The sequence below is a fragment of the Drosophila miranda genome, chromosome XL (assembly GCF_003369915.1).
Source record: "Drosophila miranda strain MSH22 chromosome XL, D.miranda_PacBio2.1, whole genome shotgun sequence".
NCBI classification, from domain to species: domain Eukaryota; kingdom Metazoa; phylum Arthropoda; class Insecta; order Diptera; family Drosophilidae; genus Drosophila; species Drosophila miranda.
Genome location: NC_046673.1, coordinates 3689384 through 3716027, shown reverse-complemented (window position 1 = coordinate 3716027; position 26644 = coordinate 3689384). Strand labels below are relative to the sequence as shown.

The window sequence follows — 26644 nt, the reverse complement described above, 5'->3', positions numbered from 1 at the left end:
AAACGGCTGCACCTTAACCGTTTATCCGTAGATACCTCAAACGAAGCTTTATAAATAATAAACTTACACACATTAATTTTATTTAATACAATATAAAAACGCAAAAAATAGATACTTAAGTTATGGAAAGAAAGTTATAACCCAAAAAAAAACCATTTTAAAGCTTAAAGCTGATCAGAAAAACTCGGCTGATTCGAAGCGTAGCGAGGGGGAACGTTGTTAGTTGCCGCTGCGACCGCAACTCTACACATAGTCGTATGGCTACATTGAGCGACAAAGAGTGCGTGGAAAGAGTGGGACAGAAAACGTGTCTGATCATGTCGTCGGGCGCTGCGAAGCAACTGCAAATTGATTTGTTACTTTTGGATATAATAATGATTCGATCTGATCCAGATTCGACAATCTGATAGATATAGTCATTCTCTATGATTTATTTTCTCGTATCATCAAAATTGTGGATACCACTGATTTTCGTCCTTCGTGGGGACGGAAGGGGGAGTGAGATCTAACAGGAGTGTGGATACCAAATGTGGTTGCTCTATTTTTAATAGTCTCTGAGATCTGTGGATGCCACAGATTTTCGACCTCTGCGGGGGAAGAAGGGGGTTGGGCGAAATTTTTAAATACACTTGTGCAACATATCACAGGAGAGTGGATACCAAATTTGGTTGCTCTAGCTCTTACAGTCTCTGAGATCTAGGCGCTGATAAGGACTGACAGATGTACAGACAGACATGGCTCAATCGACTCGGCTAATGATGCTGATCAAGAATATATATGTATACTTTATGAGGTCGGAAACGCTTCCTTTGAGTATCGGGTATACAAAACTAGAAATTTCCCTTTTCTGAGTCCTCTACCAGGATCGATCTCTCTTTCTCGTTCTCTCTCACAAACATAAATATTTATGCATAATCAAAATCACTCTCTGAAAGGGTATCCAAATATGCGAATCAAGACTATCAAGAGCCCTAGCAAAAATGTGAATGATAACACTATGCAACAGACAGAATACACCGAGGTACCAAGCTCTGCCTTCCTGATACCCCTGGGGTAAATGATGACTTATAAATGACTTATTGTTATACCCGATACTCAAAATGAGTATTGGGGTATATTAGATTTGTGGTAAAAGTGGATGTGTGTAACGTCCAGAAGGAATCGTTTCCGACCCCATAAAGTATATATATTCTTGATCAGCATCAATAGCCGAGTCGATTGAGCCCTGTCTGTCTGTCCGTCCGTCCGTCTGTCCGTCTGTCCGTCCCCTTCAGCGCCTAGTGCCCAAAGACTATAAGAGCTAGAGCAACGATGTTTTGGATCCAGACTTCTGTGATATGTCACTGCTACAAAAATATTTCAAAACTTCGCCCCGCCCACTTCCGCCCCCACAAAGGACGAAAATCTGTGGCATCCACAATTTTAAAGATATGAGAAAACCAAAAACGTAGAATTGTAGAGAATGACCATATCTTTAAGACTGCGGAATTGGATCGTATTATTATTATAGCCAGCATCAAGAAAACAATTTCATTTTTTCTCGCCCTGTCTCTCTCTAACACACACGTAGCATAGGCGGCTTTGCTTAGAGTAAAACATTAGCGCCTAGATCTCAGAGACTATAAAAGCTAGAGCAACCAAATTTGGTATCCACACTCCTAATATATCGGACCGAGACGAGTTTGTTTCAAAATTTCGCCACACCCCCTTCCGCCCCCGCAAAGGACGAAAATCTGGGGATATTCAAAAATCTCAGAGACTATTAAGGCTAGAGCAACCAAATTTGGTATCCGCACTCCTGTTAGATCTTACTATAAAACGTGTATCTCAAAATTTCGCCCCACCCCCTTCCGCCCACACAAAGGACGAAAATCTGTTGCATCCACAATATTGAGGATAAGAGAAAACTAAAAACGCAGAATCATAGATAATGATCATATCTATCAGATTGCTGAATCTGGATCAGATCGGATCATTTTTAAAGCCGAAAGGAACAAATCAATTTGCAGTGGCTACGCAGCGCCCGACGTCACGCTCAGACTGATTTTCTGTCTCTCTCGCACGCACTCTTTGTCGTGTCGTTTAATATTAGCGGCGTCTGCCGGAGGAGAGCCATACTGACTTAGTATCGGGTATAACTGTAGAGTTGCGGTGTCCGCAGCAACTCACAACGTTCCCCCTCGTTTTTTGTATGGACTTGTGTGTAGCTTAAGCTACACAGCCTTCAGGGGCAATTGATAGCTGCTTTCAATAGCTATTACGAATTAAGAAGTTTTCCAAACTAGGTGTACCATACAAGGTGCATATGTGGAAAGAAGCAAGCGTACCTCTGAACCAAAAATGTAACTAAAAATTCAACAAACAGCCATATTTTATTATAAAATGTTGGAGCCCCTAGTCCATCAGAAAAAAACGGCTTCGACTTTTTTCAAGTTTTGATTTCGAGCTTAATATTGTTGCATGGTGTAAACGGCGTGGATATGTTTTCTCAGAGTCGCTGAACATAGGAGGTCTGAGAGCACTGAACCGGAATGCCAAGATTTAAAATTGCTAGCTAGTTTTTATGTCTACTTAAGAATGACCCAGAAAATACACAGCATTATTCTTAATCAAATGAAGCAATTCATGATTTAAACAGATGTGAATTTGTTTTTATAGGGAGTATGTAAACAACATTTTCTGTACAAGCTTTTATTCTCATCAAAGAATGTCTGTTAAATTTCTACATTCTACAAATTTTTAACGTTAAATTTGTCAGTCACCTGGTAGTCTGGTGAGAGCCAACAGCGGCTCCTCTGGCTGGAAGACCATGTAGGTCAGCTCCCCCAAACGATCGTAGAGGGAGCGGCAGGTGATCAGGTTCGAAATGACCTTTAACCAGGAGGAGAGTTGGAGCGGCACGGGCGTCAGCTGGAACATATCCTCCACGTAGTGGATGTTGTTCATCGTCCGGGGGTAGCAGTGAACGAACTTCCGGAACAGGAGGCAGGGCACCGTGACGTGGGCCATGAAGTCTCGCCGATCCTTGAGGACATAGCAGAGGACAAAGTAGAGGTGCTGCTTTGGCCGGTGGCACAGATACATCTGGAACTGCAGGACGTCGGCGAAGCGGAAGAACAGTTGCATATCCTTCGTCCGCGGTATGACACGATCGTTGATCCGATCCACCAGGTCCCCAAACGCGGAGAACGCCAGCCTCGCGTTCACCCCCAGCAGCTTCTTCTCCAAATGTAGGCGAGCGGCCACCGAGAAATTGGGTGGAATCGGCAGGGGGCCAATGACCCGGGCGAGAGTCGTCGAGGATATAGTAATCACGGGGACGTCATCAGATATGATCGGACAATCGATCGACACTGGAATCTGCCCCTTCGACTCCTTTATGGATCGCACGTCCAGCAGGGCGACCACACCGTTCTTGTCCGGTCTCGCGCCCATGCTCCTCGCTTCCTCCTCCTCCGCTTCGATTATCCTTTGATATCGGACCTCTTCTTCCTCGTCTAGCTTCTGGCGGAATCTTCGACGGATCTCCTGTATGGTGGCACTCAGCCGCAAAGTGTTCCTGGCCTCCGCATTCCTCCGTCTTGGACTCCGCGCCCGTGTAGCCTTGTACCGCAGCACCTTGCAGCCCAACGCCTTTGATTCCAAGAGATCCCCCTCCTGCTGCCGGTGCTCTGCCTTGATATTCTTTTCGGCACTTACGTCTCGCACCTTTCGTGGGCTTCTGGGTAGGCGGTGGGGGGAGCGTGACTCGCTCCGCCGATGGAAGTATCCAGGGGAGCTAGCGCGCTGGTGCTGTCGGACGCTATTGTGGCGTTCATGTGTCCTCTCCAGATTCTCCAGACAGATGTCTGTATTTTTCAAGTAAGCCATTGTTAATTTTTTTTTTTTCACTTACAATGCCACGAAAAACTACTACAATTTTTCCAGTTTCTGGTTTAAAACTTAAACTTTTTTAAATGAAAGAATTTCCAAAACCTGAATGAAAGATGATAAATTTGTCAGGGATCCCGTTTAGAGGGGCTTATTCCATTCCGTTTGTCAAAATATAGAAGAATCGATGGAGAAACGATATCCATCGATAATCTGCCATCTCTGCAGCCCCTTCCTTCGATCGTTGTTTTCTTTATTTTTATTCCCTACGATTCTTACATATTCCGTTTTGCTAATACTCGTAGATACCTATGGACGTGCACTCGGATTTTTCGCACTACCCACCAGGGGATACCACATGCCCGATGTGAAATTTCTGGTTTTCTGTCATTTGAGCGGTAGCAAGGTGGTTGTACCTTTGTGAAGCGTACAATAAATTGTTATATATGTGGGTGTGTGTGCAGTTTCGTACGCCAAGCCCAAATGATGATCAGATCCCTAGACACAACGAGCGACAACGAAGATACGATCCCTAAACACAATGAGCAGCAACGACGATCCCATCGCTAAGATAACGACGAGCAACAAGGATCCCATCGCTAAGGAGACGACGAGAAACGAAGAGGCCATCACAGAAATAAAACGACGACGGTGAACGAAAGACGAAAAAACCAGGACGGGAACGCAAGAGTGTGTTCACAAAAAACTAAACGACGTAAAAGAAAGAAGACAATTATCCCAAATTTACTAAACATTAACTAAAAATTAACTATTAAGCCTAAAATAAATAGAGAGAATATCCAATTACTACAAAAACCACACCACCTTCAATTTAATGGAATATTAACATGTCGGGTTTCTATTAAAACTCGGATCTGCTTCCATTGCAACACGTCAAATAGCGAATAGCTCCGCTGGGAAACTCCAATAACTCAACTACCCTCTGAGCATTGCCCAGCCATCCAGTGTAGAGATGTGCCAGTTTATGCCGAAAATGTCTCAAACGAACTCTCTGGATTAGATCCCAGGGTCTTCGGCTCTGGCCGAACGGGTACCGCCGCGTCAATATGAGCCAGCCAGCCGTAGCTCCTCGTCCTCTCCGGAGGTCCAAGGGATTTGCTCCTGGCTGTACTGTGGCAGGCACTAATCATGATGACGCTGCTGTGTTGCTGAGTCGACAATGTGTCGTCCCGTTTGCTGCAGCAGAGACAGACCAGTGATTGTCTGGGAACCGGGAAATATTGTCAGCAACCCTCCATTCTTACGCCGCCGAATCAAACGCTGGGCTTCAGCTTCGAGACGGGTAAGTGAATCGTTATATAATTTTTTATATATTTTACAATATCTTCCTTCGCAGAGAACATATGTATTTACCCTACGATTTTCCACAAAACACAAAACAATACGATTTCCACCCGCCACACGGAGTCCTATCCAAGCATTTCCGAGACGTATTCGAAATAGGCTTATTCGTATCCGCCACTTGCAAGATCCGGAGCTAACAAGTCATTCTTCGACCAGGCCATCAACAACAAGGACTTTGACTACGGCAACCAAGAAAGGGGCTACGCGGGCTACTAGACTCTATACTCTATACGCGTCCATTCAATTAGATAGTAGAAACAATTGTTTTCCACTTGTTTATTTATTTATACTAAGCTAAGTTTACGTTTACAAACTATGCCAATTTCTATATCGAAACTTAAAAGCAAAGTCTCTCTTTTGTTTGTGATCTTTTGTGATTATAAGTAAATTAAGTTTCACTCGATTCAACTCTTTGTATGCCTCTGAAAGTCGAAATCTAAACATTTTTTCTAGTCTATGAATTCATATTTGCAAAAATTGAATCCGCGCTCTTCTTCATATAATTCATTTTGGGATACAACGATTTATATTTAAAATGCGTTCAACTTTTTACAGTAGTGTTCTTCTTTATTGACTTGATTGTCTAATAGATACATAAATACAGTTGTGAGGCTATGCCTGGTAGGCGATTCATCAGTATTGGGATCTGCTTAACTCGCTCGCTGCAAAGCTGCGGAAAATATCAATATTTACATTTGTACGTATGTATACTTGGTTTATATGGACATGAATAGAAGCCAGAGGCGTACCTCAATTTCTCGGGCCAAAAATATATTTATTGATCACTCAATGGCTGGCCCATGAGTGCATTATATAGATATCTTTATGTCCAAGTGGATGGATACGTACCTAGATTGATTCGAGATCCGCTCCGAAAAGAGTGATTCGGTCATTTAAGGAACAACTTTTCAGAAAGTCATTAAATAGCCTACAGTTTATACAGTTTAACCCAGACTCCAAATTGTGTAGTCAGTTCCCCATGTCAATTTTCGTTACATATTTTAAAGTAACACAGAAATAAAAGTTCTCTTCCTAAAGTTCCAAAGTCCGCGCAGAACTCGTGTGTTTTCTTTGTGCTCTCATTGTATTAATCACAAGTGCTGCGTGCAAAGAAGCCGAAGAGAGCCGACTACCACTCGAGCTGGCAATTTGTTCGCTTTGCCGATTCCCCTTCATTATTTTGCTGTGTTTACTTCCGAAGAAAATTGCAACTGGGCAGATTTTTGTGTCTCATTCCAACTCATTCCAGCTTATTCAAAACGAGGGGGAACGTTGTGAGTTGCTGCGGAGACCGCAACTCTACATTTATACCCGATACTAAGTCAGTATGGCTCTCCTGCGGCAGACGCCGCTAATATTGAACCACACGACAAAGAGTGCGTGCGAGAGAGACATAAAATCAGTCTGAGCGTGACGTCGGGCGCTGCGTAGCCACTGCAAATTGATTTGTTCCTATTGGCTATAAAAATGATCCGATCTGATCCAGACTCAGCAATCTGATAGATATAGATTGTGCGTTTTTAGTTTTCTTGAATCTTCAATATTGTGGATGCCACATATTTTCGTCCTTTGTGTGGGCGGAAGGGGGTAATATACTCCTATACTCATTTTGAGTATCGGCTTTAAAAAGTGGCCATCAGGACAAATCCAAAATACCAAACTGGAAAGAAAGCCAAACTCCAGAGACTAATGCTAATACCCTAGAAGATTGATAACAAATTTTCATACCCGATACCCATAGTATAGGCGTATATTAGATTTGTGCAGATGTACAAATGTAACAGCAAGAAGAACACAAGTCCGACCACATAAGAAACCATGAAAAAAAACTGGTAATTTCCAGTTTATGAGCCCCCTGCCAAGCGCTCGCTCCTTCTCTCATTCTCTCCCTCTCTCTCTCACACACACACACACACTTCTTCATGCATAATAAAAATCACTCTCCGAAAGGGTATCCAAATATGAAACCGTTGAGACTATCAAGAGCCTTAGAAAAACTGTGAATGAAAACACTATGCAACAGACAGAATAAACCGTGGCACCAAGCTCTGCTTGCGGCTCCAAAACTGTAAATGATTTTTTGTTTTTTGTATGGGTTTGTATATAGCTTAAGCTACGCAGTCTTCAGGGGCGATTTAGAACGAGGTGGGCAATTTTCGGATCAATTTCTTCTGCTCTGCTAAGAATTTGAGCTCTAAAAGATATGCAATGTTGAACGGAGAACGGCGTTGCAGGAATCCACCACTTTGTCTAATTTCATCGAATTGACGCTTTCATGATCTGCTTTATTTCAGCTGCTATAGAATTATTTCAAAATAATCAATCGCTCAAACTGATATTTCTACCTTGTAATTTTATTGTTGTAATATCAATTGGATTAAAGAAAAGGAATGTCACATAACTTTTATATTTTAAAATAAGAGGATCGAAAATAGCGTGGATTTTTCTAAATTGATCGTTTTAGAGTTATTCAGTTGTATAATACCATACAAATCATTATGTACAAACAGAATATGGTATTGTCCCACTGTGCGGACAGATTGAACAACAATTAAAGCGCAGCCATGACCTACCCATACAACAATAATTTACGACTTCCCCAGAGCTTGGAGCTTTCCGACCACACGGTCCACAAACAGAGAGCGCCGCTGAGAGAAGAAGAAAGAGAGAAACAATTTGAGAGCTGAAGCAGCTGACGATCAATTCCGCTCTAACGTTCCACGTGCTAAGTCGCTTGCTACACCCGACGCTACGCCCGCATACTGCCGTCGGAAGAAGGGAAAAAAAATAGAAAAAGTAAAAGAATGAATTTTTCGGAAGATATACAAGTGCGTGTTGTGGAATCCGACGAGGGTGAAGCTCTAATGCAGTTTCTCCTGGAGCACTACTACCGCGAGGAGCCGCTGACCGCCGGCTGCAGTCCCCCGGAGCCAGAGCAGGCTGACAAGGATTTCTTGCTGTCGAACATCCCGCACGGCACATGTCTGGTCGTCGTCCAGGGCGGCAGTCGCATTGTAGGCGCCCTCGTGTCAGGGCCTAAAGATGCCGACGAGGCGGAACACCTCGCCGAGGAAGTGGTCGAGCATTCCGGCACCAAGTGGGGCCGCATCCTGCGGCTGCTTGCCCGCGTCGAGCGGGAGACCAACGTTTGCAAGCGATACGGCGTACCTTCGACCATACATGTCCATGCCTTGGGCATTGACCCCAGACTGCGAGGCCTGGGCCTGGGCGCCCGCCTCATGAGCGCTGTGGCCGAACGCGCCCGGGCTCTTGGCCATCCGCTCGTGACGGTCGACTGCACCAGCCTCTACTCCGCCGGCCTGATGGCCCGTCTCGGATACGAGCTGATCAACACCATTCGCTATGACGAATATCTGGACGAGTTCGGCCAGCAAGTCTTTCGCCCACCAGCCCCTCACGACAGTGTAAAAACTTATGTGCTCCGGTTGTAACGCAGCTTTTATCTGTCATTATATAGATAAGGTGCAGTTCGTAAACCATTATTTTAGTGCCCAGAATGGGGTCCTCGTATATATGATAAGGCAATCGAAATCAATGCTATAGTGTATTTTCACATTAATTTAACCAATGCAGTGCCACTAATTAATAGGAACAAAAAATATTTGACACTCTTGAAAGATCTCCCGCGACTATTTAAGGCAAACAGGTATGCCACACCATCGATCATTTCCAGGGATATTCACATGTCGACTCACAAAAAGCTTTTGTTAATTTTAAATTTTTTCCTATATGTATTTTGCTTTAATTTTTCATCGCGTTTTTGTACGATACTGTGCCTGCGTTTCAAAGCTTCTAGTTTACCACTTGGCAACCATTTGTGGAACTTGTGGAACCTGTGGAACTTATAGCAGCTTATCGCTCAAATCAAAGAGTCTTTCTCTGCAATATTCTAAAGAGCGAGCCCCTCTCCCACATTTCTGCTGAAATTAATTTTGCACTCAAGTCAAGTAACGCCAATGTAGACCTCAGGAAATCGGCTATAAACCTACTAACATATTATGCGTAAAAAATGCGATATTTTGTCTGTCATGTGCCAGGCGCTCATTGCAACATATCTTTACAACGAGAATGGCCTTTTGGATTTGTAGCTCCTGCCGTTCCCAACCCAACATTTTGTATCACCTAATGGACATTTATCTGTATAAAAAAGAGACTGCTTACTTTGATACATTGAAATATATGGTTGAAAATTGTTAAAAAGTTACAAAATATGTTTGTTCTTATGTCAATATATTGCGTTTGATTAAATTAGGCTCTATTTGCAACTCAATTTATTCGACAATAATTTGACAAGTAATTGGGTGTAGATTCTGTATGGTGGTGTGCGTGGGCATTTCCATTGAAAACCAAAAATTTAAAATTATTTAACACACTTTTCTGAATATATTGGAATTTTGTTAATTTTACCTATTGACTTTGAAGTGACGTACTAAAATCCGCAAAATTTTTTTAAGTATTATTTGTTATTTTTAATGCCATGTTCTCCTTTATTATTATCTCCTATAATAAAAAAGATGATTCATCTTAAAAATTATTCATCAAAGTTTTTTCTTACATACTCCACTATCTACATATATATTATTTATACACATTTATACAAGATACTCAGTCAGTATGGCACCTCTCCCTCCAGAGGGCGCACATATTGCACTAGTTTAGCGGGATGGCTAATATATGCAGGAATTCTTATTGATGTTCTTTATCAAATTATAATTAAACTACATAATGTTTTCATATCGTCGAAGTCTGAGAACAAAATGCCAGACCGCTCGTCGGAGTCGCCGGTGTTGTCACACCACACCAGCAAACGACTCTACTCTGCCGCAGTACTCCCCCTACAAAAGTTACAAAATTTTATTTTTCTTTTTTCTTATGTCCGTAATGGGACACTTGATAGCTAGTTGTCAAAAGAGCTGGTCTCGGAATTCGCCATAAATGCTTAAGCCTGTCGACTTAAATAGCTGTCTATTTTCCATTAATGTGGATGGTGAAGACCCGGTCTGATAACATGGATGCAATCGGGTATGGTCCTTTGTACGGCGGCTTCAAGGATTTTTTTACAGCATCAGTCCTTAGCCTTAAGCAGGAAGAGTTTGTGCTTGATGTGATGCGAAGCTGAAGTTGGATTTACCACCTGCATTTTTCTCCTGAATTGGCTGGCAAAGTCGAGTGGTTCCGACGGCACATCCACTTCGTAAAAGTATTCTTTGGGATGACGTAGCGTACACCCATATATCTCTGCTGCTGATGCCTTAATGTCCCCCTTGAAGCACGTGCGGAGGCCCTGCAAGACGGTTGGAAGCAGCTTGATCCATGGTAACTCCGGTTGACACATCAAGGAGGCTTTCAAGGACCCAACGCTCGATCATGCCATTTGACTAGGGGTGGTTTGGCGTCGTGTGAATGGGCTCGATTCCCAGCATATTCGCTAGAGACTTAAAGAGCGCAGATTCGAATTGAGTTCCTTGATCAGTTGTAATAGTCAATGGGCACCCGAAACGCGATATCCAGCGCGACCATATTGCTTCACATAATGTCTCTGCAGTCATTTCCTTCAACGGCACTGCCTCCGGCCAGCGGGATAAACGGTCAATCATTGTCAGACAATATCTGTATCCGTCAACCAAGGGCATCACAACAATGTCTAGATGTATGTGATCAAACCTTCCATCGGGAAAAGTGATCTTTTCCGGAATCAGAGCGTTGTGCTTATGACTTTGGGCTCGTTGGCACGAAAGCCAATTCCTCGACCACTCCAGAACGTTCTTACGCAGCCAAACGTACTTTCGAGAGATTTGCTTGAGAGTTGACCTGCCACTTGGATGAGACAGTCCGTGTACGTTTAAAAACACATGGAATCGCAAAGATTGAGGAATATATGGTCGACCCGTTTCCGTTGCCACATCGCAATATATGATGTCTTCGTCAACTGTAATTGCTTTTAGGTTTAAAGACATGTCTCCATTTAAAATGTTAGGCAATTCGTTCCCTGAGCAGTTTCAATAGCTCTAGTATTCAGAGTCGTCAGCATGGTGATGGCGTTAATCCTGGAGAGGACATCCGCAAATAAGTTGTCAGTACCACTCACGTGCACGATTGCAGTGGAGTGTTGGGATACGAAGCCCAGCTGCCGCAACTGTCTCTCCGACGCTTTCTCTGGCTTCTGATTGAAGGCTTATATCAGGGGCTTGTGATCAGTTTTGATCACAAAGATCCTAGCCTCCAACATGTGCTTGAAGTACTTTATAGCCTCGAAAATCGATAACAGCTCTCTATCGTATGTGCTGTACCTTCTTTGAGTTGCACTGAGTTTTTTGGAGGAAAAACCGAGAGGATCCCAATTCCCTTTCGTGTTCTGTTCAAGCACAGCTCCAATGACAGTATCGGATGCCTCACACATGAGACTTAGTTCTGCATTTAGACTGGGGCGAGCGAGGGTTGAGGCGTTAGCTAGACTATTTCTGCACTTTTCGAATGCTTTAATCAAGCTTGGCGTCCAGTGCACTGGCCGTTTGTCGTTCTTCTTCATGTTTCGTGTCAAGTCGTTGAGTGGCGCCTGTATTTCTGATGCTTGAGGTATGCAGCGGCGGTAATAGTTAAATATACCGAGAAAACGACCTAATTCGCAAATCGTTTGTGGCTGAGTGTACTCAGTAATTGACTTCACTCGATCCTCTGGAGGCTTAATTCCGTTGCCGTTGACTATGTAACTCAGGAATGTCACTTGAGGTTGTGCGAAACAGCACTTCTCGTTGATGCAAAGTCTTAAAATTTGCAACACATTATTCATTGAGTTGGAAATTATGAGAAGGTCATCAATGTAGCAAAACACGTATTCCACCACTTGGAAAATCTGATCCATTAAACGCTGGAACGTTTGTGTCCCATTCTTAAGTCCAACTGGTATTTTTATAAATGTAATTAGCCCAAACGGTGTGCATACTGCTGTCATTTCGATGTCCTCTTCGGCCATCGGTATTTGATATTATGCTCGTTCGAGGTCTAGTGTAGTAAAAACGTTTTTTCCATATAGACATATAGGTCAGCAAAATCTGGAAAGGTAATCGCATTGAGCTTGCTATCATCATCGCAGGAGCGCCATCTACCACTGCTTTTCGCTTCCATGTGCAACGATCTTGTTATCGATTAGTTGATGTGTCTGTTCTTTAGCTATAGACAGTTTCTCCCCAATCATCGGGGTCCATTTTCCACACAAATCTAATATACCCTTATACTCTTCTTGAGTATCGGGTATAAAAATGTTATAAGGATAGTCATATCCAATTAACTTATATCGTTAAAACATTACGTTCAATTGTTGTAATTTTTTTGGTGAATATAGGGCTATTCAATTAATATTCAAATATAAATATGTAATTTTGTTTCAAAATATGACATTTTCCTTTTTTTAACTTTTCGTCGCATGAATGAAACCTAACGCCAGAATGCAAATGCCCATTTAATATTGAAGAAGGGCATAGTGGAAGTGGTGCATGTAAGAGGATAATATCGACGCATTGTCTTCGATGAGTGCCAGATGGAGAGGAGAGCGTTTCTTCCACATTAATTAACAAGCCAAAAGAGAAAATGTTTATTGTTCTCCACTGGTTGCGGCCCGAGTGATTGAGAGTGCCCGAGTTGTATTACCATGGCAATAGTCTGCCCAATTGGGTTATCTGGCGCAAAGTGCCAGTCGCACGGCGGCAGGTTCCAGGTGCTTCACAATAGAACAATGGCAGTAGCTACTCAGCTCAGGGCAAATTAGGTGAACAAATCACCAATCAGCAGAGGCTTAAGAAGAGTAGAGAAAGTACCCAGGTAATACATCTGCGGACTGGATGCGACGCATTTGCCCAATGGTTTCTTTTGTATGACCTTCCATTAGCTTGGATGCGATGCAGTGAAATCAGAGAGCCACTAGTGGCAATTGCATTCTGTTGCGAGAACAATAAAAGAAAAACATAAAGGGCCTACTTAAGGGCATGCTGAAAGTATTTGATATGGCAGGAAAAATTGTACAGTAATCGTTTTCATAGGTCTGTCTTGATCTCGACGTCACGTATCACCGTCACAGTGAAAAGTCAGTTCGCATTGGAAATTATTGTTTTTCATGACCGTCAAATGAGGACGCCGTACAAAAATCAACACCCTAAAAAGTAAGCTCCAGAGGATTCAATGGAGAATATTGAAGCTGCTGCGGACTAGTCTCCTTATAGTATCTAAAAAAAAATGACTTAGAAATCGTCTCCTCGGGAGATGAAACACCGGTGTGGTAATACCGCTTAAGATATCGTTCTGGTAAGTCTGAGGATTTTATTGCTTTTTATTTAACATATAAAAATGTTTTACGACCGATAGCAGCACGACCTAGCCCAGATATTCCATCGCTCCGGTCCTGTGGGTAGTGTCGGTGGGTCCAAAGTATCAATTGAAGAATCCTTTATACATAAATACTGCGAGCAGCAAGAAGTTAGCACTTGATAAAAATTTTCAATTTATGTCTTTAAGTAGGTGCGCAACTTTTAACTACATTATTCAGACTCCTTTAGAGTGTAAATGGAATACAGGCTTTGTTTAGTTGTAAGCCTTCTGCAATTGTGGACTCCTATTTCTATACAGGATCTTAAACATTTTGAATGACCTTGAATAGAAAGTAAAAGTAAATTACTAGAAAAATAACAATTCCTCAATAATCAGCAAGGCTCCGTTTTTCACATTCACAAAAGTTTTCCGATATACTGAATACACATAAATTGGAGCTCCCGTTTTCACATTCCAAAGATTTATTCGTTCTCAAAACGAAAACATTTTCGTTGACGAAATGAAAATTAAACGGCTTATTATACAACGAAACGAAACTTAATTGCAAAAGGGAAAAAACAGATGACTTATTGATGCATTAACATAAACTTGACACCTATATCAGGGTAATTTAACTTTTGCTTTCTTTATAAACAATTAATTTTAATTTAACCCAACCTCAAATTTGGCTTGGAAAATATTGGCAGGGCAAAAATAATTCTCGTTTTGGTGCAAACAGCTGACGCAAACAAATTTTTGTGTATCTGCCTAGATGCAATTTTTTTGAAAGTAAACCCAGCACAACAATGAAGGGGAATCGGCAGAGCGAACAATTTGCCAGCTCGAGTGGTAGTCGGCTCTCTCCGCACTTCTTTCCCCGTAGCACTTGTGATTAATACAAAGAGAGCACAAAGAAACCACACGAGCTCTGCGCGGTGCTGTGGAACTTTAGAAAGAGGCGAAACTTTCATTTCTGTGTTACTTTAAAATATGTAACAAAAAGTGACATGAAGAATTGATTACACAATTTGGTGTCTGGGTTATTGGTGGTCATCGACACGTAAATAACACTGAGCAACAGCCAAACGTCGCTGACATAAAACAAACTTTTGCTAAAAATAAATATTAAATAAATATTAAAAGACCAAGTACACTAGGAGCCACCTCAGTGGGACTTCCCTTCTAGATGGGGATTCACTAATCATATGATAGACAACCCCCTTTATGGGACTTTACAGACTTTACTTGCTCCACTAACACCATGGAACCACTGCAAATCCCATAGCCAAGTTCTAAGAAAATTAATTGCATTACGGGGATTTGTATCGCAAATCACTCGCAAATTAGCTACAAGCCAAATTAAAAACGGTATTAAGGTATCGAAACGTGTACCCAAAAACTATTATCAAATGTGAGATCTGACGCATAACCGATGCACGAAAACAAGAAACTGTTGGCTATTTAAAGACTTTCTGAAAACTTATTCCTTAAATGACCGAATCACCCTTTTCGGAGCGGATTTTGAATCAATATAGGTACGTATCCATCCACTTGGACCTCTGGCCTTTATTCATGTCCATATAAACCAAGTATACGAACATACATATTTAAATATTGATATTTTCCGCAATTTTGCAGCGAGCGAGTTGGGCAGATCCCAATACTGATGAATCGTCTACCAGGCATAGGTTCACAACTGTATTTGTGTATCTATTATATAATCAAGTAAATTAAGAAGAATTCTACTATAAAAAGTTGAACACAATTTAAGATTAGTCCAAGTATTGATTACATTTTACTCAATTTGTAAAAACGTTATAAAAATGATATTAGGAGGTAGTCCAAGTCCAGATTTCTCTTCGCGACGGTCCTAACTTTGTCTTCAATAACAAGATTGGTCTGGACTGTTGCTGCTGCAGTGGCTTCACCAGCCAGTTGATGATCAAGGCATCAACTGGCTGAGGTCACCACTCCAGCAGCAACAGTAAAGAACAATTTTGTTCTTCAAGGCAAATTATTATGAAGGTAATGTCGTCACGCGAATGCATTGCAAGGTGGCGGTCCAATGAAATCGCTCTGCATTTCATTCTGTGCTCCTACCTCCTTCAAAATTCCATCTGTCAAGGTCTTCAAATTGTCTTCCGCTTCTTGATGGGTGGTGTCGGTGGGTCCGAAGTATCAGAAGAATCGGTTGTTGCTGGCGTACCATTGGGGGATGCGGTCCCATCGTTCTTCAGCAAGCAAAGATGTCGATCAACCAATTGAAAAATACTTTATTTACAAATACTCACAGAACCATCGGTGGAGATTCCTATGTCTGTTGAGAGTAGCAGAAAGAAGCTAACGATGGCTGAGAATTTCCATTTCAAGTGGAATAGACCTGCAGTGTTCTGAGCAGCGACCGTCTTTTAGTAGGTGCGCAAACTGCAAGCAGCGCTATTTCATGGAATTACCCCACTAGTATATGTATGTTTGTAATTATGTACAAGGTAAATGAACACATCAAATACCTACTACTTGCAGACGCTGAACATTTTCTTAATTGAATTCGAAGAATTGGCCGATCGTAGTACTGCGAAGCGGTGTTCCACACATTGCTGCACTGCACTAAGCAGAACTATACTTACAATATGAACAAAAGAACAAGTCACAAACTACTGACTGAAACTAAGCGGGTGTCTGTGTTATTTAAGAAATTCCAGAACGGTAAACAGGGTGGTGGCTTATTGCTTAAGGCTGTTGCTAATGACCAAGACAGTGGAGGTAGCATGCAAAATGAAATCTGCCTCTGTTGTTTTTTCAGTGAGGCAGATGCATTAGTAGAATTTTCATTTGTATACCCTCTATTCAAAGAGTACAGGGGTATGCTAAATTCGAGTAGGTATCTGCATATGTTTTTCCGTCCGTCGTGTTTGTCGTACAAGCCTCAGAGATTATAAGAGATATTGTAGCCGGATTTTGTGTGCAGGTTGCTGTGGTGTCACACTGAATCAAGTTTGTTTCAAGTTTTTGCCACTCTCCCCTTCGCTTAATAAAACAGGGGAAATTTTTAGCAAGCAGAATTTTGGTGTTACGAGAAAACCAAAAGCGCAGAATCATTGAGAATGATCATACATATGTACATATCTACCATATCTACAAGTCTACAATTGAGTTTTCGCATTTTAATTGCAAGCGATGCTCCGTTTTCATATAAAATTGCATAGAACAAATCAAAAGCTTTTGAGGATCGGAGAACTTCAATTAAAAAAGAAATGACCTAACTATGATCTCTTTAAAAGACTCCGGCTAAATTTCGATTGCATTTTCACGTTTATTTGGCGCTTTTGTATTATGGATCCCATCATTATAGACATTCTGTACCATTCTGTCACTGCTAGTATGAGTATTTCTGAACACCTGGATTCTTGCTTTTCAGCTGTTTCAATTGCAGGGCATCGCTATGCTCACGGAAAAGCTATGAGACTCTGCAACTCGTCTTTCTTTTTGCTTAGTCGTCGCACAGCAGTGGTACTCGTATCTTCTGTCTTTTAGTCTTCAGTCTATCTGTACAGATTAATTTCGATCCATTTCCGAAAAAGACACATGCACATATCATAAAACTTTTACTAAAATATGTAGTCAAATTCAATATCGTAGTTCATCTTCTCAAAGGACGATATATCTAAGCCCTTATATTAAACCGAATATTTTTAGCTAGTTTGCATATGTGCATATGCTTATGTACGAGTATATGGAGTGCTACTTACCGGCTAACATACGCGTCCAGGCCTACTGAGCAGCGCCCCGCATTTCCATTTGGAAGCTACGTGCGCCATTAAGTCCTCGAAGTAGCGCTAATGGAGGATTGGCTGCTACGAGAGCGCATCGGAATCATTAGGAATGGTATTAAAGGGGCTTAAGAAGCTTCGGCTCCGAACAACAGGAGAAGCAAGCACAAAAGGAGAAGCTGAAGGACATCGTCCTGTCTTCCGTGCCACGACAGGGTAAATAACCATTAGGTATAAGCATGGGACGAATATGGAATACCCTATTTGATTTGGATGGTGTTCGATGAAGGAGGATACTCGTATTCCCCAGTGTCTGTGATCCACCGTGTTGAAGTGTATGCGGAATAGTTCGTCAGGATGTAGATAGAGCCCGGAGAGTGTGGCAGGACAAGTGTAATCCGTAAACTACGAAACTACGGTAACGACAGCGACATCGGAAGGGAACGAGGACAGGGAAATCGGAGAAGCGAAATGTGTGGATGGATGATAGAAATGGGAGTGAAATGGGCTTGGCCAGGGATTATGCCACTGAAACTTATAGAAGTGAAATCGAGCGCGTATAGTTTAAGTGGCGTCCATTGTCCACCTCGAACACATTTCTAATTATAGTGCCAGTTAGGAAATCAGAGAGAGAGAGAGAGAGACAGAAAGAAAGAGACTGGGGTGGATCGGTACGGGTTGGGTGTGGACTGTCTTGGGAGTGGTGCGGCAAGGTCAGACACAGCAGGAAATATAGTAAGAAGGAAAAACTAACCAAAAACGTCCAAACAAATCAGGCAAAAAAAAAAAGAAATGCTGCACAATGAAAGCATTACGGCTGGAGAGTCCTTGTCCGTGGCCGTGTCGGGAAGGGGGGGGGGGAGTATGAGTTTTGGGGCAAGTGTCCTTGAGCATTTTGTGCCAAATGCCCCGAAGGAGGGGTAGAGGAAGAGCCCACCAGGAGCAAAGCTTAACATATACTTCAGGCGTGAAGCGGGCCACAGTCACGTACATTTTATAAACTCCATAGTGGCTCTAGCGCGCTCTCTCTTTCTGTCGCTCTTCGCCGAAAAGCTTTTTCGCTATTTCGTCCTTTCGCCCCATTTCGCCCCATTTCGCCCCATTTCGCCCCATTTTTCCCCATTTCGCCTTATTTCGCTGCGTCTGGCCCAAGCAAGGCGATGGCGGACATTGAAAAGCAGCCGCTTCGCCGTCAAGGCGTCAGAACAATTCGTGCCGCGTGCGCGTTCGGTTCGTTTTCCGTGCTCGTCTCCTTCCTGCTCTTGGGTTCGCTCTATATCGTCCTCTCTTGGCTGGTTCCCGTCGCTGTGCCCATGTCCGTGTATGTCGGTGCCTGCTTGTGTGTGTCCGATTCCGATTCCGCTTGCGAGTGAAAGTAAACAAGCCGCAAAGGCGCCGGCAAATGTCCTTCCCCCGAACAACGCACAAGCACCAGTCATAGGGTGTAGAGCGGACCTGGGTGGAGAGAGGAGGGGCTGGCAGACAGCAGGCAAAACTATAAAAATAAAAAAATAAACAATATGAAATACGTATTTTTTACGTATTTCGTGGCGCTGCGTTAATGAAGAATTGCCTTTTGTTTTTTATAGTGAAAATTTAAAGAGCACTCGAAAGAAGGTGGGAATTATTTGAGCAATCCACAAGTAAACAGTCGACAGAGAGGTTCTTTAAGCGCTGCGAGAATGTCGAGACCGCCGCAACAGTTCGGCCCCCGATGCTGGGTGATGCCGCTCCTGGGATTATACCTTCTCAGCCACGGCCTCCGTTGCGATGCACGTGCGGTAAGTGTTGAATCTCTATACCTCTACATTCCTGCTACTCCCTCTGGATGCCTCCCACTTCTTCTCCCGATTGGAGCCGTCGATAGCTATGACCGCGTGAAGATCGACGGATGTAGAACATACTAAGTCGTCAATCTGGCCCCGGTTCATGGCTACGTGGCTATGACTCCCAAGCTATCGGTTGGAATGCTGGTGGTTCTTGGTATTATTATGATATATTGTATGTAGTATATGTGGGCTTTAAATTAACATTTACATCACTTGAGTTCTAATTTAATTTCCTTTTTTACATTTTTGTCTTTTACTGTCCTCACAAGTAACGAGTGCAGTAATAGAATAGAAAGGTAATAATATTGGCAACAGAAAAATATAACGGACAGCCAAGAAATGGGGAGTAATGGGGCACATGAGAGAAGAGCATCATATGAGGTTACTCTGATAATGATTTCGCAGGGAATTCATGAAAATTCGCTTTCATATGGCATTCATTCGCTTGACCATAATTCTTCCTTTTACGGTGAAGAATGTTTCACAGATTTCAGTTAATATTATAACTGTAAATGAGAGTCGTTTTGGGAATGTTTTCAGTAAGTGTTGTTCTGCAGTGGGTATTTGACCCATTTTTGTGCTTTTCAAAAACAATTTTATGAAGAAGGAACATTTTGAAGATATGCAATGTGGATAGAAATAGTTAATTAAACTTCACATCTTACGTGGATACACATTCAACGCCTGTTTTGGGGCACTTTGTAGATGGAATATGAATGTAATGAAGAGATCTTGGAATTGTTATTATGGTACCTTCTTAATGGATTTTTGGTAGTATTGTAATTGTAAGGAATAATAGGTTGTCCGCCAATTCAGATGCCCATCTAACGTGGCAAGTTTGTATTTCGTTGGAGAAGATTGTTAAGTCCACTCCGCACCCAAGGAACCTTAGATATTCTTACTGCAAGGGACTATTCCAGCTTTCATTGGAAGTAATCTCTCTTAATTTAAAGAATGAATTGCGGTTGCTTAGCAGGCAAATGGTAAATGGTAAATGGTGAATGGAGTCCGTGGGACCAGACGGGACTAAGTGCTGGACATAGTAGGCCACAGCAATTTAGAGCGAGAGCTGGGAATACAAAGAACTTGTCTGACCTGACCATCGCTTGCCCCAAATTTATATGCGCAAAGTTGCGACTGTGTCCGAGGGTAAATCAAAAATGTGAAACTCTTTGGTTAGCAAGAAAAAGTTTGTTTTATTTCGGTTGATGTTGGGCGGGGTTTGAGGGGGGTCCGTGGCTCCAAAACAGCGACGTCATCGGTGTCCCATCCCCTTATTCATTCCCTTGTTTTGGTCTTGCTCCTCAGTTTATCCTTTCACTGGTCCACAGTCCCCAGTTCCAGTCCCAGTCCCAGTCCCATCCTCAGGCTTATTTTCATTCCATATCATCCTTCCATCTGAGTTCAGTCGGTCTCCGGCTAGCCAATTCCATTTTTCTTTGCTGCGTTGTTGTGGCTGTTGCTGTTGCTCTTGTTGCTGCTGGTGCCTCTCTCTCTGCTGCTGCTGACTGGTTGTCCACCCGCCCGTAAGCGCTGCGAAATGAATAATTTCAGAGAATTTACTACACAATTTTATTCATATAAATCACAAATTAAATAAGTTTTTACGAGGTTGTTCAGCGGTTGCAGCCCACTACAGAACTTGTTTGTGTTCTCATTCTCGACGTTTGTTTGTTTATTTGTTTGCCTGCTTTCTCCCCTCTCCCCGTTCGGACCAACTTGGGTCGCTGTTCTGGATCCTGGATCCCGGGCCTGGGTCTGGGTCTGGGTCTGGGTTTTGGTGGCCTGGATGGATTGCCGTAGCCCCTGCTAGTGACTATTGGCCAGGGGCTAGGGACTACACTTGCTTGAGGGTTACTTTTATGGCTGTGTAATTTTTTTGTTGGCCTTTTTATTTATGCTTATTATCGTGATTGCTATTGCCCCGTAGACCGAGCAAGAGCAACAGCAACGGCAACGGCAATAATAACTGGAACCGAACCGCAGTGGGGGAGCACTGAAGGAGGCGCCAGTTACCTAGTGCCCCGACACATACAATGGCTTCTTGTCCCGATTCGGAGTCGAGTCCGTTGTTCTGTTTTGGCGGCAATTCGCAGTTCAGGAGGAACAAGCACGAATGATTACGGTTGGTTTCACCTGGAGGAATTTATGAGGCTGGCAGCGAAACGGAAAGGAAAGCGATCTGGGATTGTCCGTCCCCCAAGAACAATTTCAATTGTGTGGGTCCCAATTGCATGCGATATATGGGGTAGATCCGAGCACTCTTCACAGCCATAAAAATGCATACAAATAGGAGTACATGCATCAAAGCAGACCATTTCTGCCCGCTCAATCATTGTATTAATTGCTTTAAAGGAACGGAACTACAAAACAAAACTTTTTTCCTGACTAATCGTCCTTTTTTAGCTTTTTAGCCGTTCGATTCTAAACTTATTTGGTTGGTTGAAGGGGCTTCAGAAAATTGAATTTTCCAGCTAACAATCAAGGCTGCCAACTTGCTGATGTCTTATAAGAAAAAACCAAAAAATACACAGCATAGTTTTTTATTGAATGAAGCACTTAAAAATTTGTACAGGAATTTGTTTTACAGCGACAGCATGTGAACATTATTCATTCGCTTTTTATACAAACGTGTACGAAAAAGGATGTGTACAGGGATTACAGCTACCAATCGTATTATTTGCCCTATGCACACATCATTGGCATTCTTTGGGCCTCTTCTAGGCCCGTTCTGTTGGGTTTAACGAAAATGAATCAGCGGGCACGCAATTTAATTTTATTAACATACTCGTATTACTCACTTTAGTTCCAATGGAGGCATACTTTATTTGTTGCCCACTTGTCATATGGCCGCCACCAGCATTTTTTGTGGTGTGATGCCATATTCGAGGGCCTTCGATACGCAAAGGTCCATGAAATTTACGTAAGCATCAGTAGTCGTTGTTTGTACCGGCTCGGCCATTGCAAATGCTCCTTATTACACGATTAAATCGTTGAATAATTAACAAATAACTGAAATCCTTATTTATTTAACGTTCTAAGCAGCGTAAGTATGGCGCTCGAAATGGTCGTCTAAGTGAAAAGTCGGTGCCAGCTGGGAGTTATAGGAGAATAACGACTCGAAGTCAAGAACATGATCACTCCATCTGTGTTGTGATGAGAACCATTTTGACATTATACCATACTCATACTCAAAGCGCGTTTGTGAATATGAGCCAGAGGCAAACTACAAATGAAGTATGATAATTATATTTTGTGTATGACAAATTATTTGACATGGCATTAAATTGTGTGCTTTAAACATTTTTTAATTCGATTCTACAAAAGCAAAACGACAGCAGAAACGACGCATTTTGAAGAATTTGTTTTAACTTTGTTACATTTTGAATTAAAATTGTAGCCATCGACTTATACAGAACTGGCACTTAGATTACTGTGGTTGTACGAGATACTCGAGATACCTTGTGCCAACTTATTTCCCTAATACTCGTACAAATTAAATAGGAATCGCTTGCGTCTTTTAGATCGAAGAGAGAGCTCTGCGGAGCGTAGCATCTCGTTTGGGTGGGGATTTATCTGGGATTTACCAGGCATACGGCTGCGAGTATACACTCTCAATCATTTATCACTTATTTTTCCACTTTGCTGGGGAGGGACAAGCACGAGTTGCTGTTGCTTTGGGTTTCTGTTCCTGTCTTCAATTCTATTTTTTGTGCTTTGGGTTAGTCTAGTGGTCTGGTGGAGAGAAGGGTGGTAAAATGTTGCTTGGGCGCCCCTTAATTTGCATACGAGGAGGTTTGGGGAGGCGCTTCCATGCAGATGCATTAATAATGTAACATTTACAGGGGCAGATGTGATCCTAGTGAGAGGAAGATAAACAATGCGGAACGAACGCCTTAGTCGTTCAAATGGGATGACAAGAGATGAGCCGAGACTCTCGGCAAATTGTCCCGCCGTTGGCCTCCATTCATTGCCGGTCCATTCAATGATGTTACATGCGGCTCCATTCCATTCCATTCCATTGCCTTCCATCCCGTTCCGTTCCGCTCGTCTCTTATTCATGGCATTCACGTGCGGTTGACACGTGATTCACGAGACGTGAAAGCAATTTACGATATGGCCGCCGCCGCAACAATGAGCAATTAATCATGCCACAGCCAGAGCCTGTTCGCTCATCGCCCATCGCACATCGCCCATATCCACAGCCACAGTCCAAGGGCCACTCCAACTCCAGCTACTGCTCCTGTTTCAGATTCACTTTCAGGCAGAAGCAGACCCAGACCCAGCCAACGGCCCGCCTCTTCAAGGACGCCGCTACCGCCGCCGCCGGCCAAACGAAGGTCGACTGCAGACACACACCAATCGGAAGAAGGAAGCTGTGGAGATGGTGGGGTAAAGAGTGAAAACAGAAAGCAAGTGAAAATAAATTCACGACCTTGAGCTGCATTTACCTACCACCTACCACCCATCGTCCAGGGCCAATACCCTGCTCTGCTCTGCTCCCAATTTCCCGACTATTTCTCACATCAAATCATAATTTATGGATGGCAATCAAAATTAGCTGTCCGCTGCGGATGCGGATGTGAATGTTGATGCGGAGCTCGGCTTGGCCTGGCCAAAATGTTGCGCAGTCGCCCACATAATTATCGGTTTGATTTATGGCAGCATTTTCGCAGCCAATTACTTCGCACCCAAGCAAGGCGGCACGGAATAAAATTTGTGTGTGTGAATGGGGCGGCAAGAAATGAAGAAATGGAACCGGAAGCCCCGGACACATCACATCACGGAATGTGGGCCGCGAACTACGGTGAGCTGACCTTTGACCGAGCCCCGACTGGTTGGTTGGTAATTACCAACTCTGAAGCGGAGCGGAGGCATGAAAGCCCCACCGATTGCGATCTTTACAATGTGAGGTGATCCAGGCACTAGGTCCACCAACATCCTCCCGGTCAGGCCTTGAAGTTAATCAAACAGCCCCCTCAAAACTGATTGCTGGCATGGCTTGGGGATTGGGGAAATCGGCTTGTGCCACCTTCCAACATGCTTGCAAGGAGCCCTGTCATTCTTTGGGTCATGTGTCATGTGTCTACCATTGGGGGCTGTCGAAGCCCAATAGTTGGCCGTATAAAAGGGTGCTCCCAGCAACGGACGGACAGATTGGCAGGAGCAAAAAAAAAGTCATAGTTAGACAGACAGATGGATGAACTGATGGATCCGAGGACAGAGACTGATGTCTAGAGACTGAGATGGACAGGTGGGGAACCAAACAGAGAATATTATCAACTGACAGATGGTCAGAAGACTTCTTCAGTGTCGGGCCCAGCTGGTAGATGCTGGATCGAAAATTAAAGTGCCAAGGTATTTCCATAATGCCATTTTGCAGCCTGTATTGCCCCGGAAATGTGTTGTCCGGTATGGGTGCTTTCTTTTATTCCTCCAGATAGTTGACGTTGAAGTGTTAATTTATGTTTAATTCATGAAATTAGCCTCGTGTCCTGTGTCGACTCGGAAGTTTTCAGCACGGACAGAACAATCACACGTCTGTGCTCTTCCTCTGGCGCCTGCCAACTTCCGGATAATTGTGTTATCTTCGCTTTAAATTAACCCGGCACTGAAGCTGGCCATTGAAAAGTTGAAAACTGTCTGCATTCAGCTGCACCGGACGATTGCTGGCAGCAGACAAAGTTTCCCGTGAAATGTTGTTGGTGTCAGAGCCAGACCCAGACCCAGACGCAGAGCCATAGCCAGAGACAGAGTGTAGGGATGCAGGGATGTGCTGACGCGTCGTTTGGGACAATCAGGGTTAATCGGAGTTCGATTCCTTAAGGACTCTTACAAATTTTACTTACTCTCTTGCAACAGTACTGTGGCACGAGACCTTTTGGTGCTATCCATCGATTTTATTTATACGAGTATATAGCTTTGAAATGAGTCCTGTCCATTAAAAACCACTTCTTCACGCACAATATTTTAGATACGAGTGTGATGGATATGGATATCCTGGGTATCTTCATGAGCTATAATGATCCATTCTCGATTTCCGTTCGGGAGATCCCACTCTTATTTAATTCGCTCCCAATTTATGTAAGTTTCTATGAGGTTTATGAAACGATTCATTCTCAATTTACTTCTACGTCTTATATTATACCCACTTCGAGTATTCTCCTCCTTTTGCCACATTCATCGCATTCCACAAGGACTGTCACGGCCTAACCGAAGAGCAGATAACCGGATTAAACCGGCAACCACAACAGCAACTCCATCAGATCCTAGGGCCCGTTGGGCACTGTTTATGGTCGGCTGCGGTCAACTGTGCAATTCCCGACTGTTGACAAACGTAATTAAGAAACTGTTAGGCCAGGTGAGCATGCAGGAAGGCCAGACGGAGAGCACGGATCCGGCCAGGGTGGGGTTACGCAAATGTTTGCCATCCGCAACGGATATCTACACACAGATACACACTACACTACAGGGCTGCATGTGTTCTTGTGTGCGTGTGCGTGAATGTGTTTCTGGATGGACATACATGTACTTATGTACATAGGTAAAGGACGATAAATAATAGTTTTGCTCGGGAGCCAATGTACGTGTGGGCTTTAGCATATTATAAGCAGAGATTGCTTGGAAGAAGCTCAGTATTAAAGGTCATTCAATAAATAAAACATTCTCATAACTATTGTTTAAACACCGACAAAGACAATGGAGGCTAATTAGGTCAAATCTCAAAGAAAGCATTCAAGGGCTTAAAAGTCGATTAAAAAGCGTGTTTTGCCTAGGACTACAGGAGTGCTATAAATGTGCTCTAAGAAGTACTCTTTAGGAATCTTTGGAATCTAACGATCGGGGATCCCCACCTTCTTCTACTTAGAATGTCGTAAGAGTGCAGTTATAATTCCGTTCCCTCCTATCCGTTATTACCCTGACGCTTCCCTGCGGTTTTTACATTTTTGGGCGGGGAGGGGGATGCATCCTTCGGTGGAGCAATTCCTTTCACCCACATCTAGAACATTCCTTGTAAGTTGTGAGGGATTGCGACTACCTTCCCCAAGTGCGAATCTTCCCAACTGGTGCAAGGATATGGTACACAGTGTGCTATTGAGTTGAAAATGTGCAAGTAATGAAGCAATTGGCACGTGGACGTGCTATACGCCCTTCTCCGAGCCCCTCTACCCTCCCCCACCAGCCCCATTTACCCTTTTTGCGTACCATACCCGTAGCCCCCACCAAATCCATTTGAGCGATGCCAGCGAGTGCCAGGGCATTGTCTTTTGTTCGGCTCTCGCGTGGTAATCAACTCGATTGCCACCACGCCACGCCCTCCATCACCCCCGACCTTAGCACTGTCAAGCCCTCTCCCAAGCCCCTTCCTCTTTTGCCCTTTGCTTTGACCTCATTTGGTGGGGGCTGGGGTGGGGGTGGAGGTGGAGGTGGTGTGTGGTGTGTGGTGTGTGGGCGCCTGAGGTTTGTCCTTCGCTGCTTTTCCTGAAT

The 26644-nt window shown here is 43.3% G+C and overlaps 2 protein-coding genes and 1 long non-coding RNA gene across 3 annotated transcripts in view; 2 read left to right on the top strand and 1 right to left on the bottom strand.

The window, feature by feature from the left end:
* The first annotated feature begins 7952 nt into the window (after nt 1-7952).
* LOC108165551 (dopamine N-acetyltransferase) lies at nt 7953-9707 on the top strand. The gene has a single exon (XM_017301628.2). It carries the CDS (start codon nt 8040-8042, stop codon nt 8685-8687), a length of 648 nt encoding a protein of 215 aa, XP_017157117.1. The 5' UTR covers nt 7953-8039; the 3' UTR covers nt 8688-9707.
* A 5611-nt stretch (nt 9708-15318) lies between these two features.
* Nucleotides 15319-16198, bottom strand: LOC108151927. The gene is made up of 3 exons (XR_001774774.2): nt 16072-16198; nt 15849-16014; nt 15319-15788 (listed from the first exon to the last, which is right to left on the bottom strand). It is a non-coding gene; the product is annotated as an uncharacterized LOC108151927 (long non-coding RNA).
* A 2341-nt stretch (nt 16199-18539) lies between these two features.
* Nucleotides 18540-26644, top strand: part of LOC108164758 (proteoglycan 4) — a 47193-nt gene continuing 39088 nt past the window's right edge. The window contains exons 1-2 of the mRNA XM_017300663.2: nt 18540-18557; nt 18917-19108. Of these exons, the coding sequence (XP_017156152.1) occupies nt 19010-19108 (99 nt within the window). The 5' untranslated portion in view covers nt 18540-18557; nt 18917-19009. The remainder of the gene's footprint in view (nt 18558-18916; nt 19109-26644) is intronic.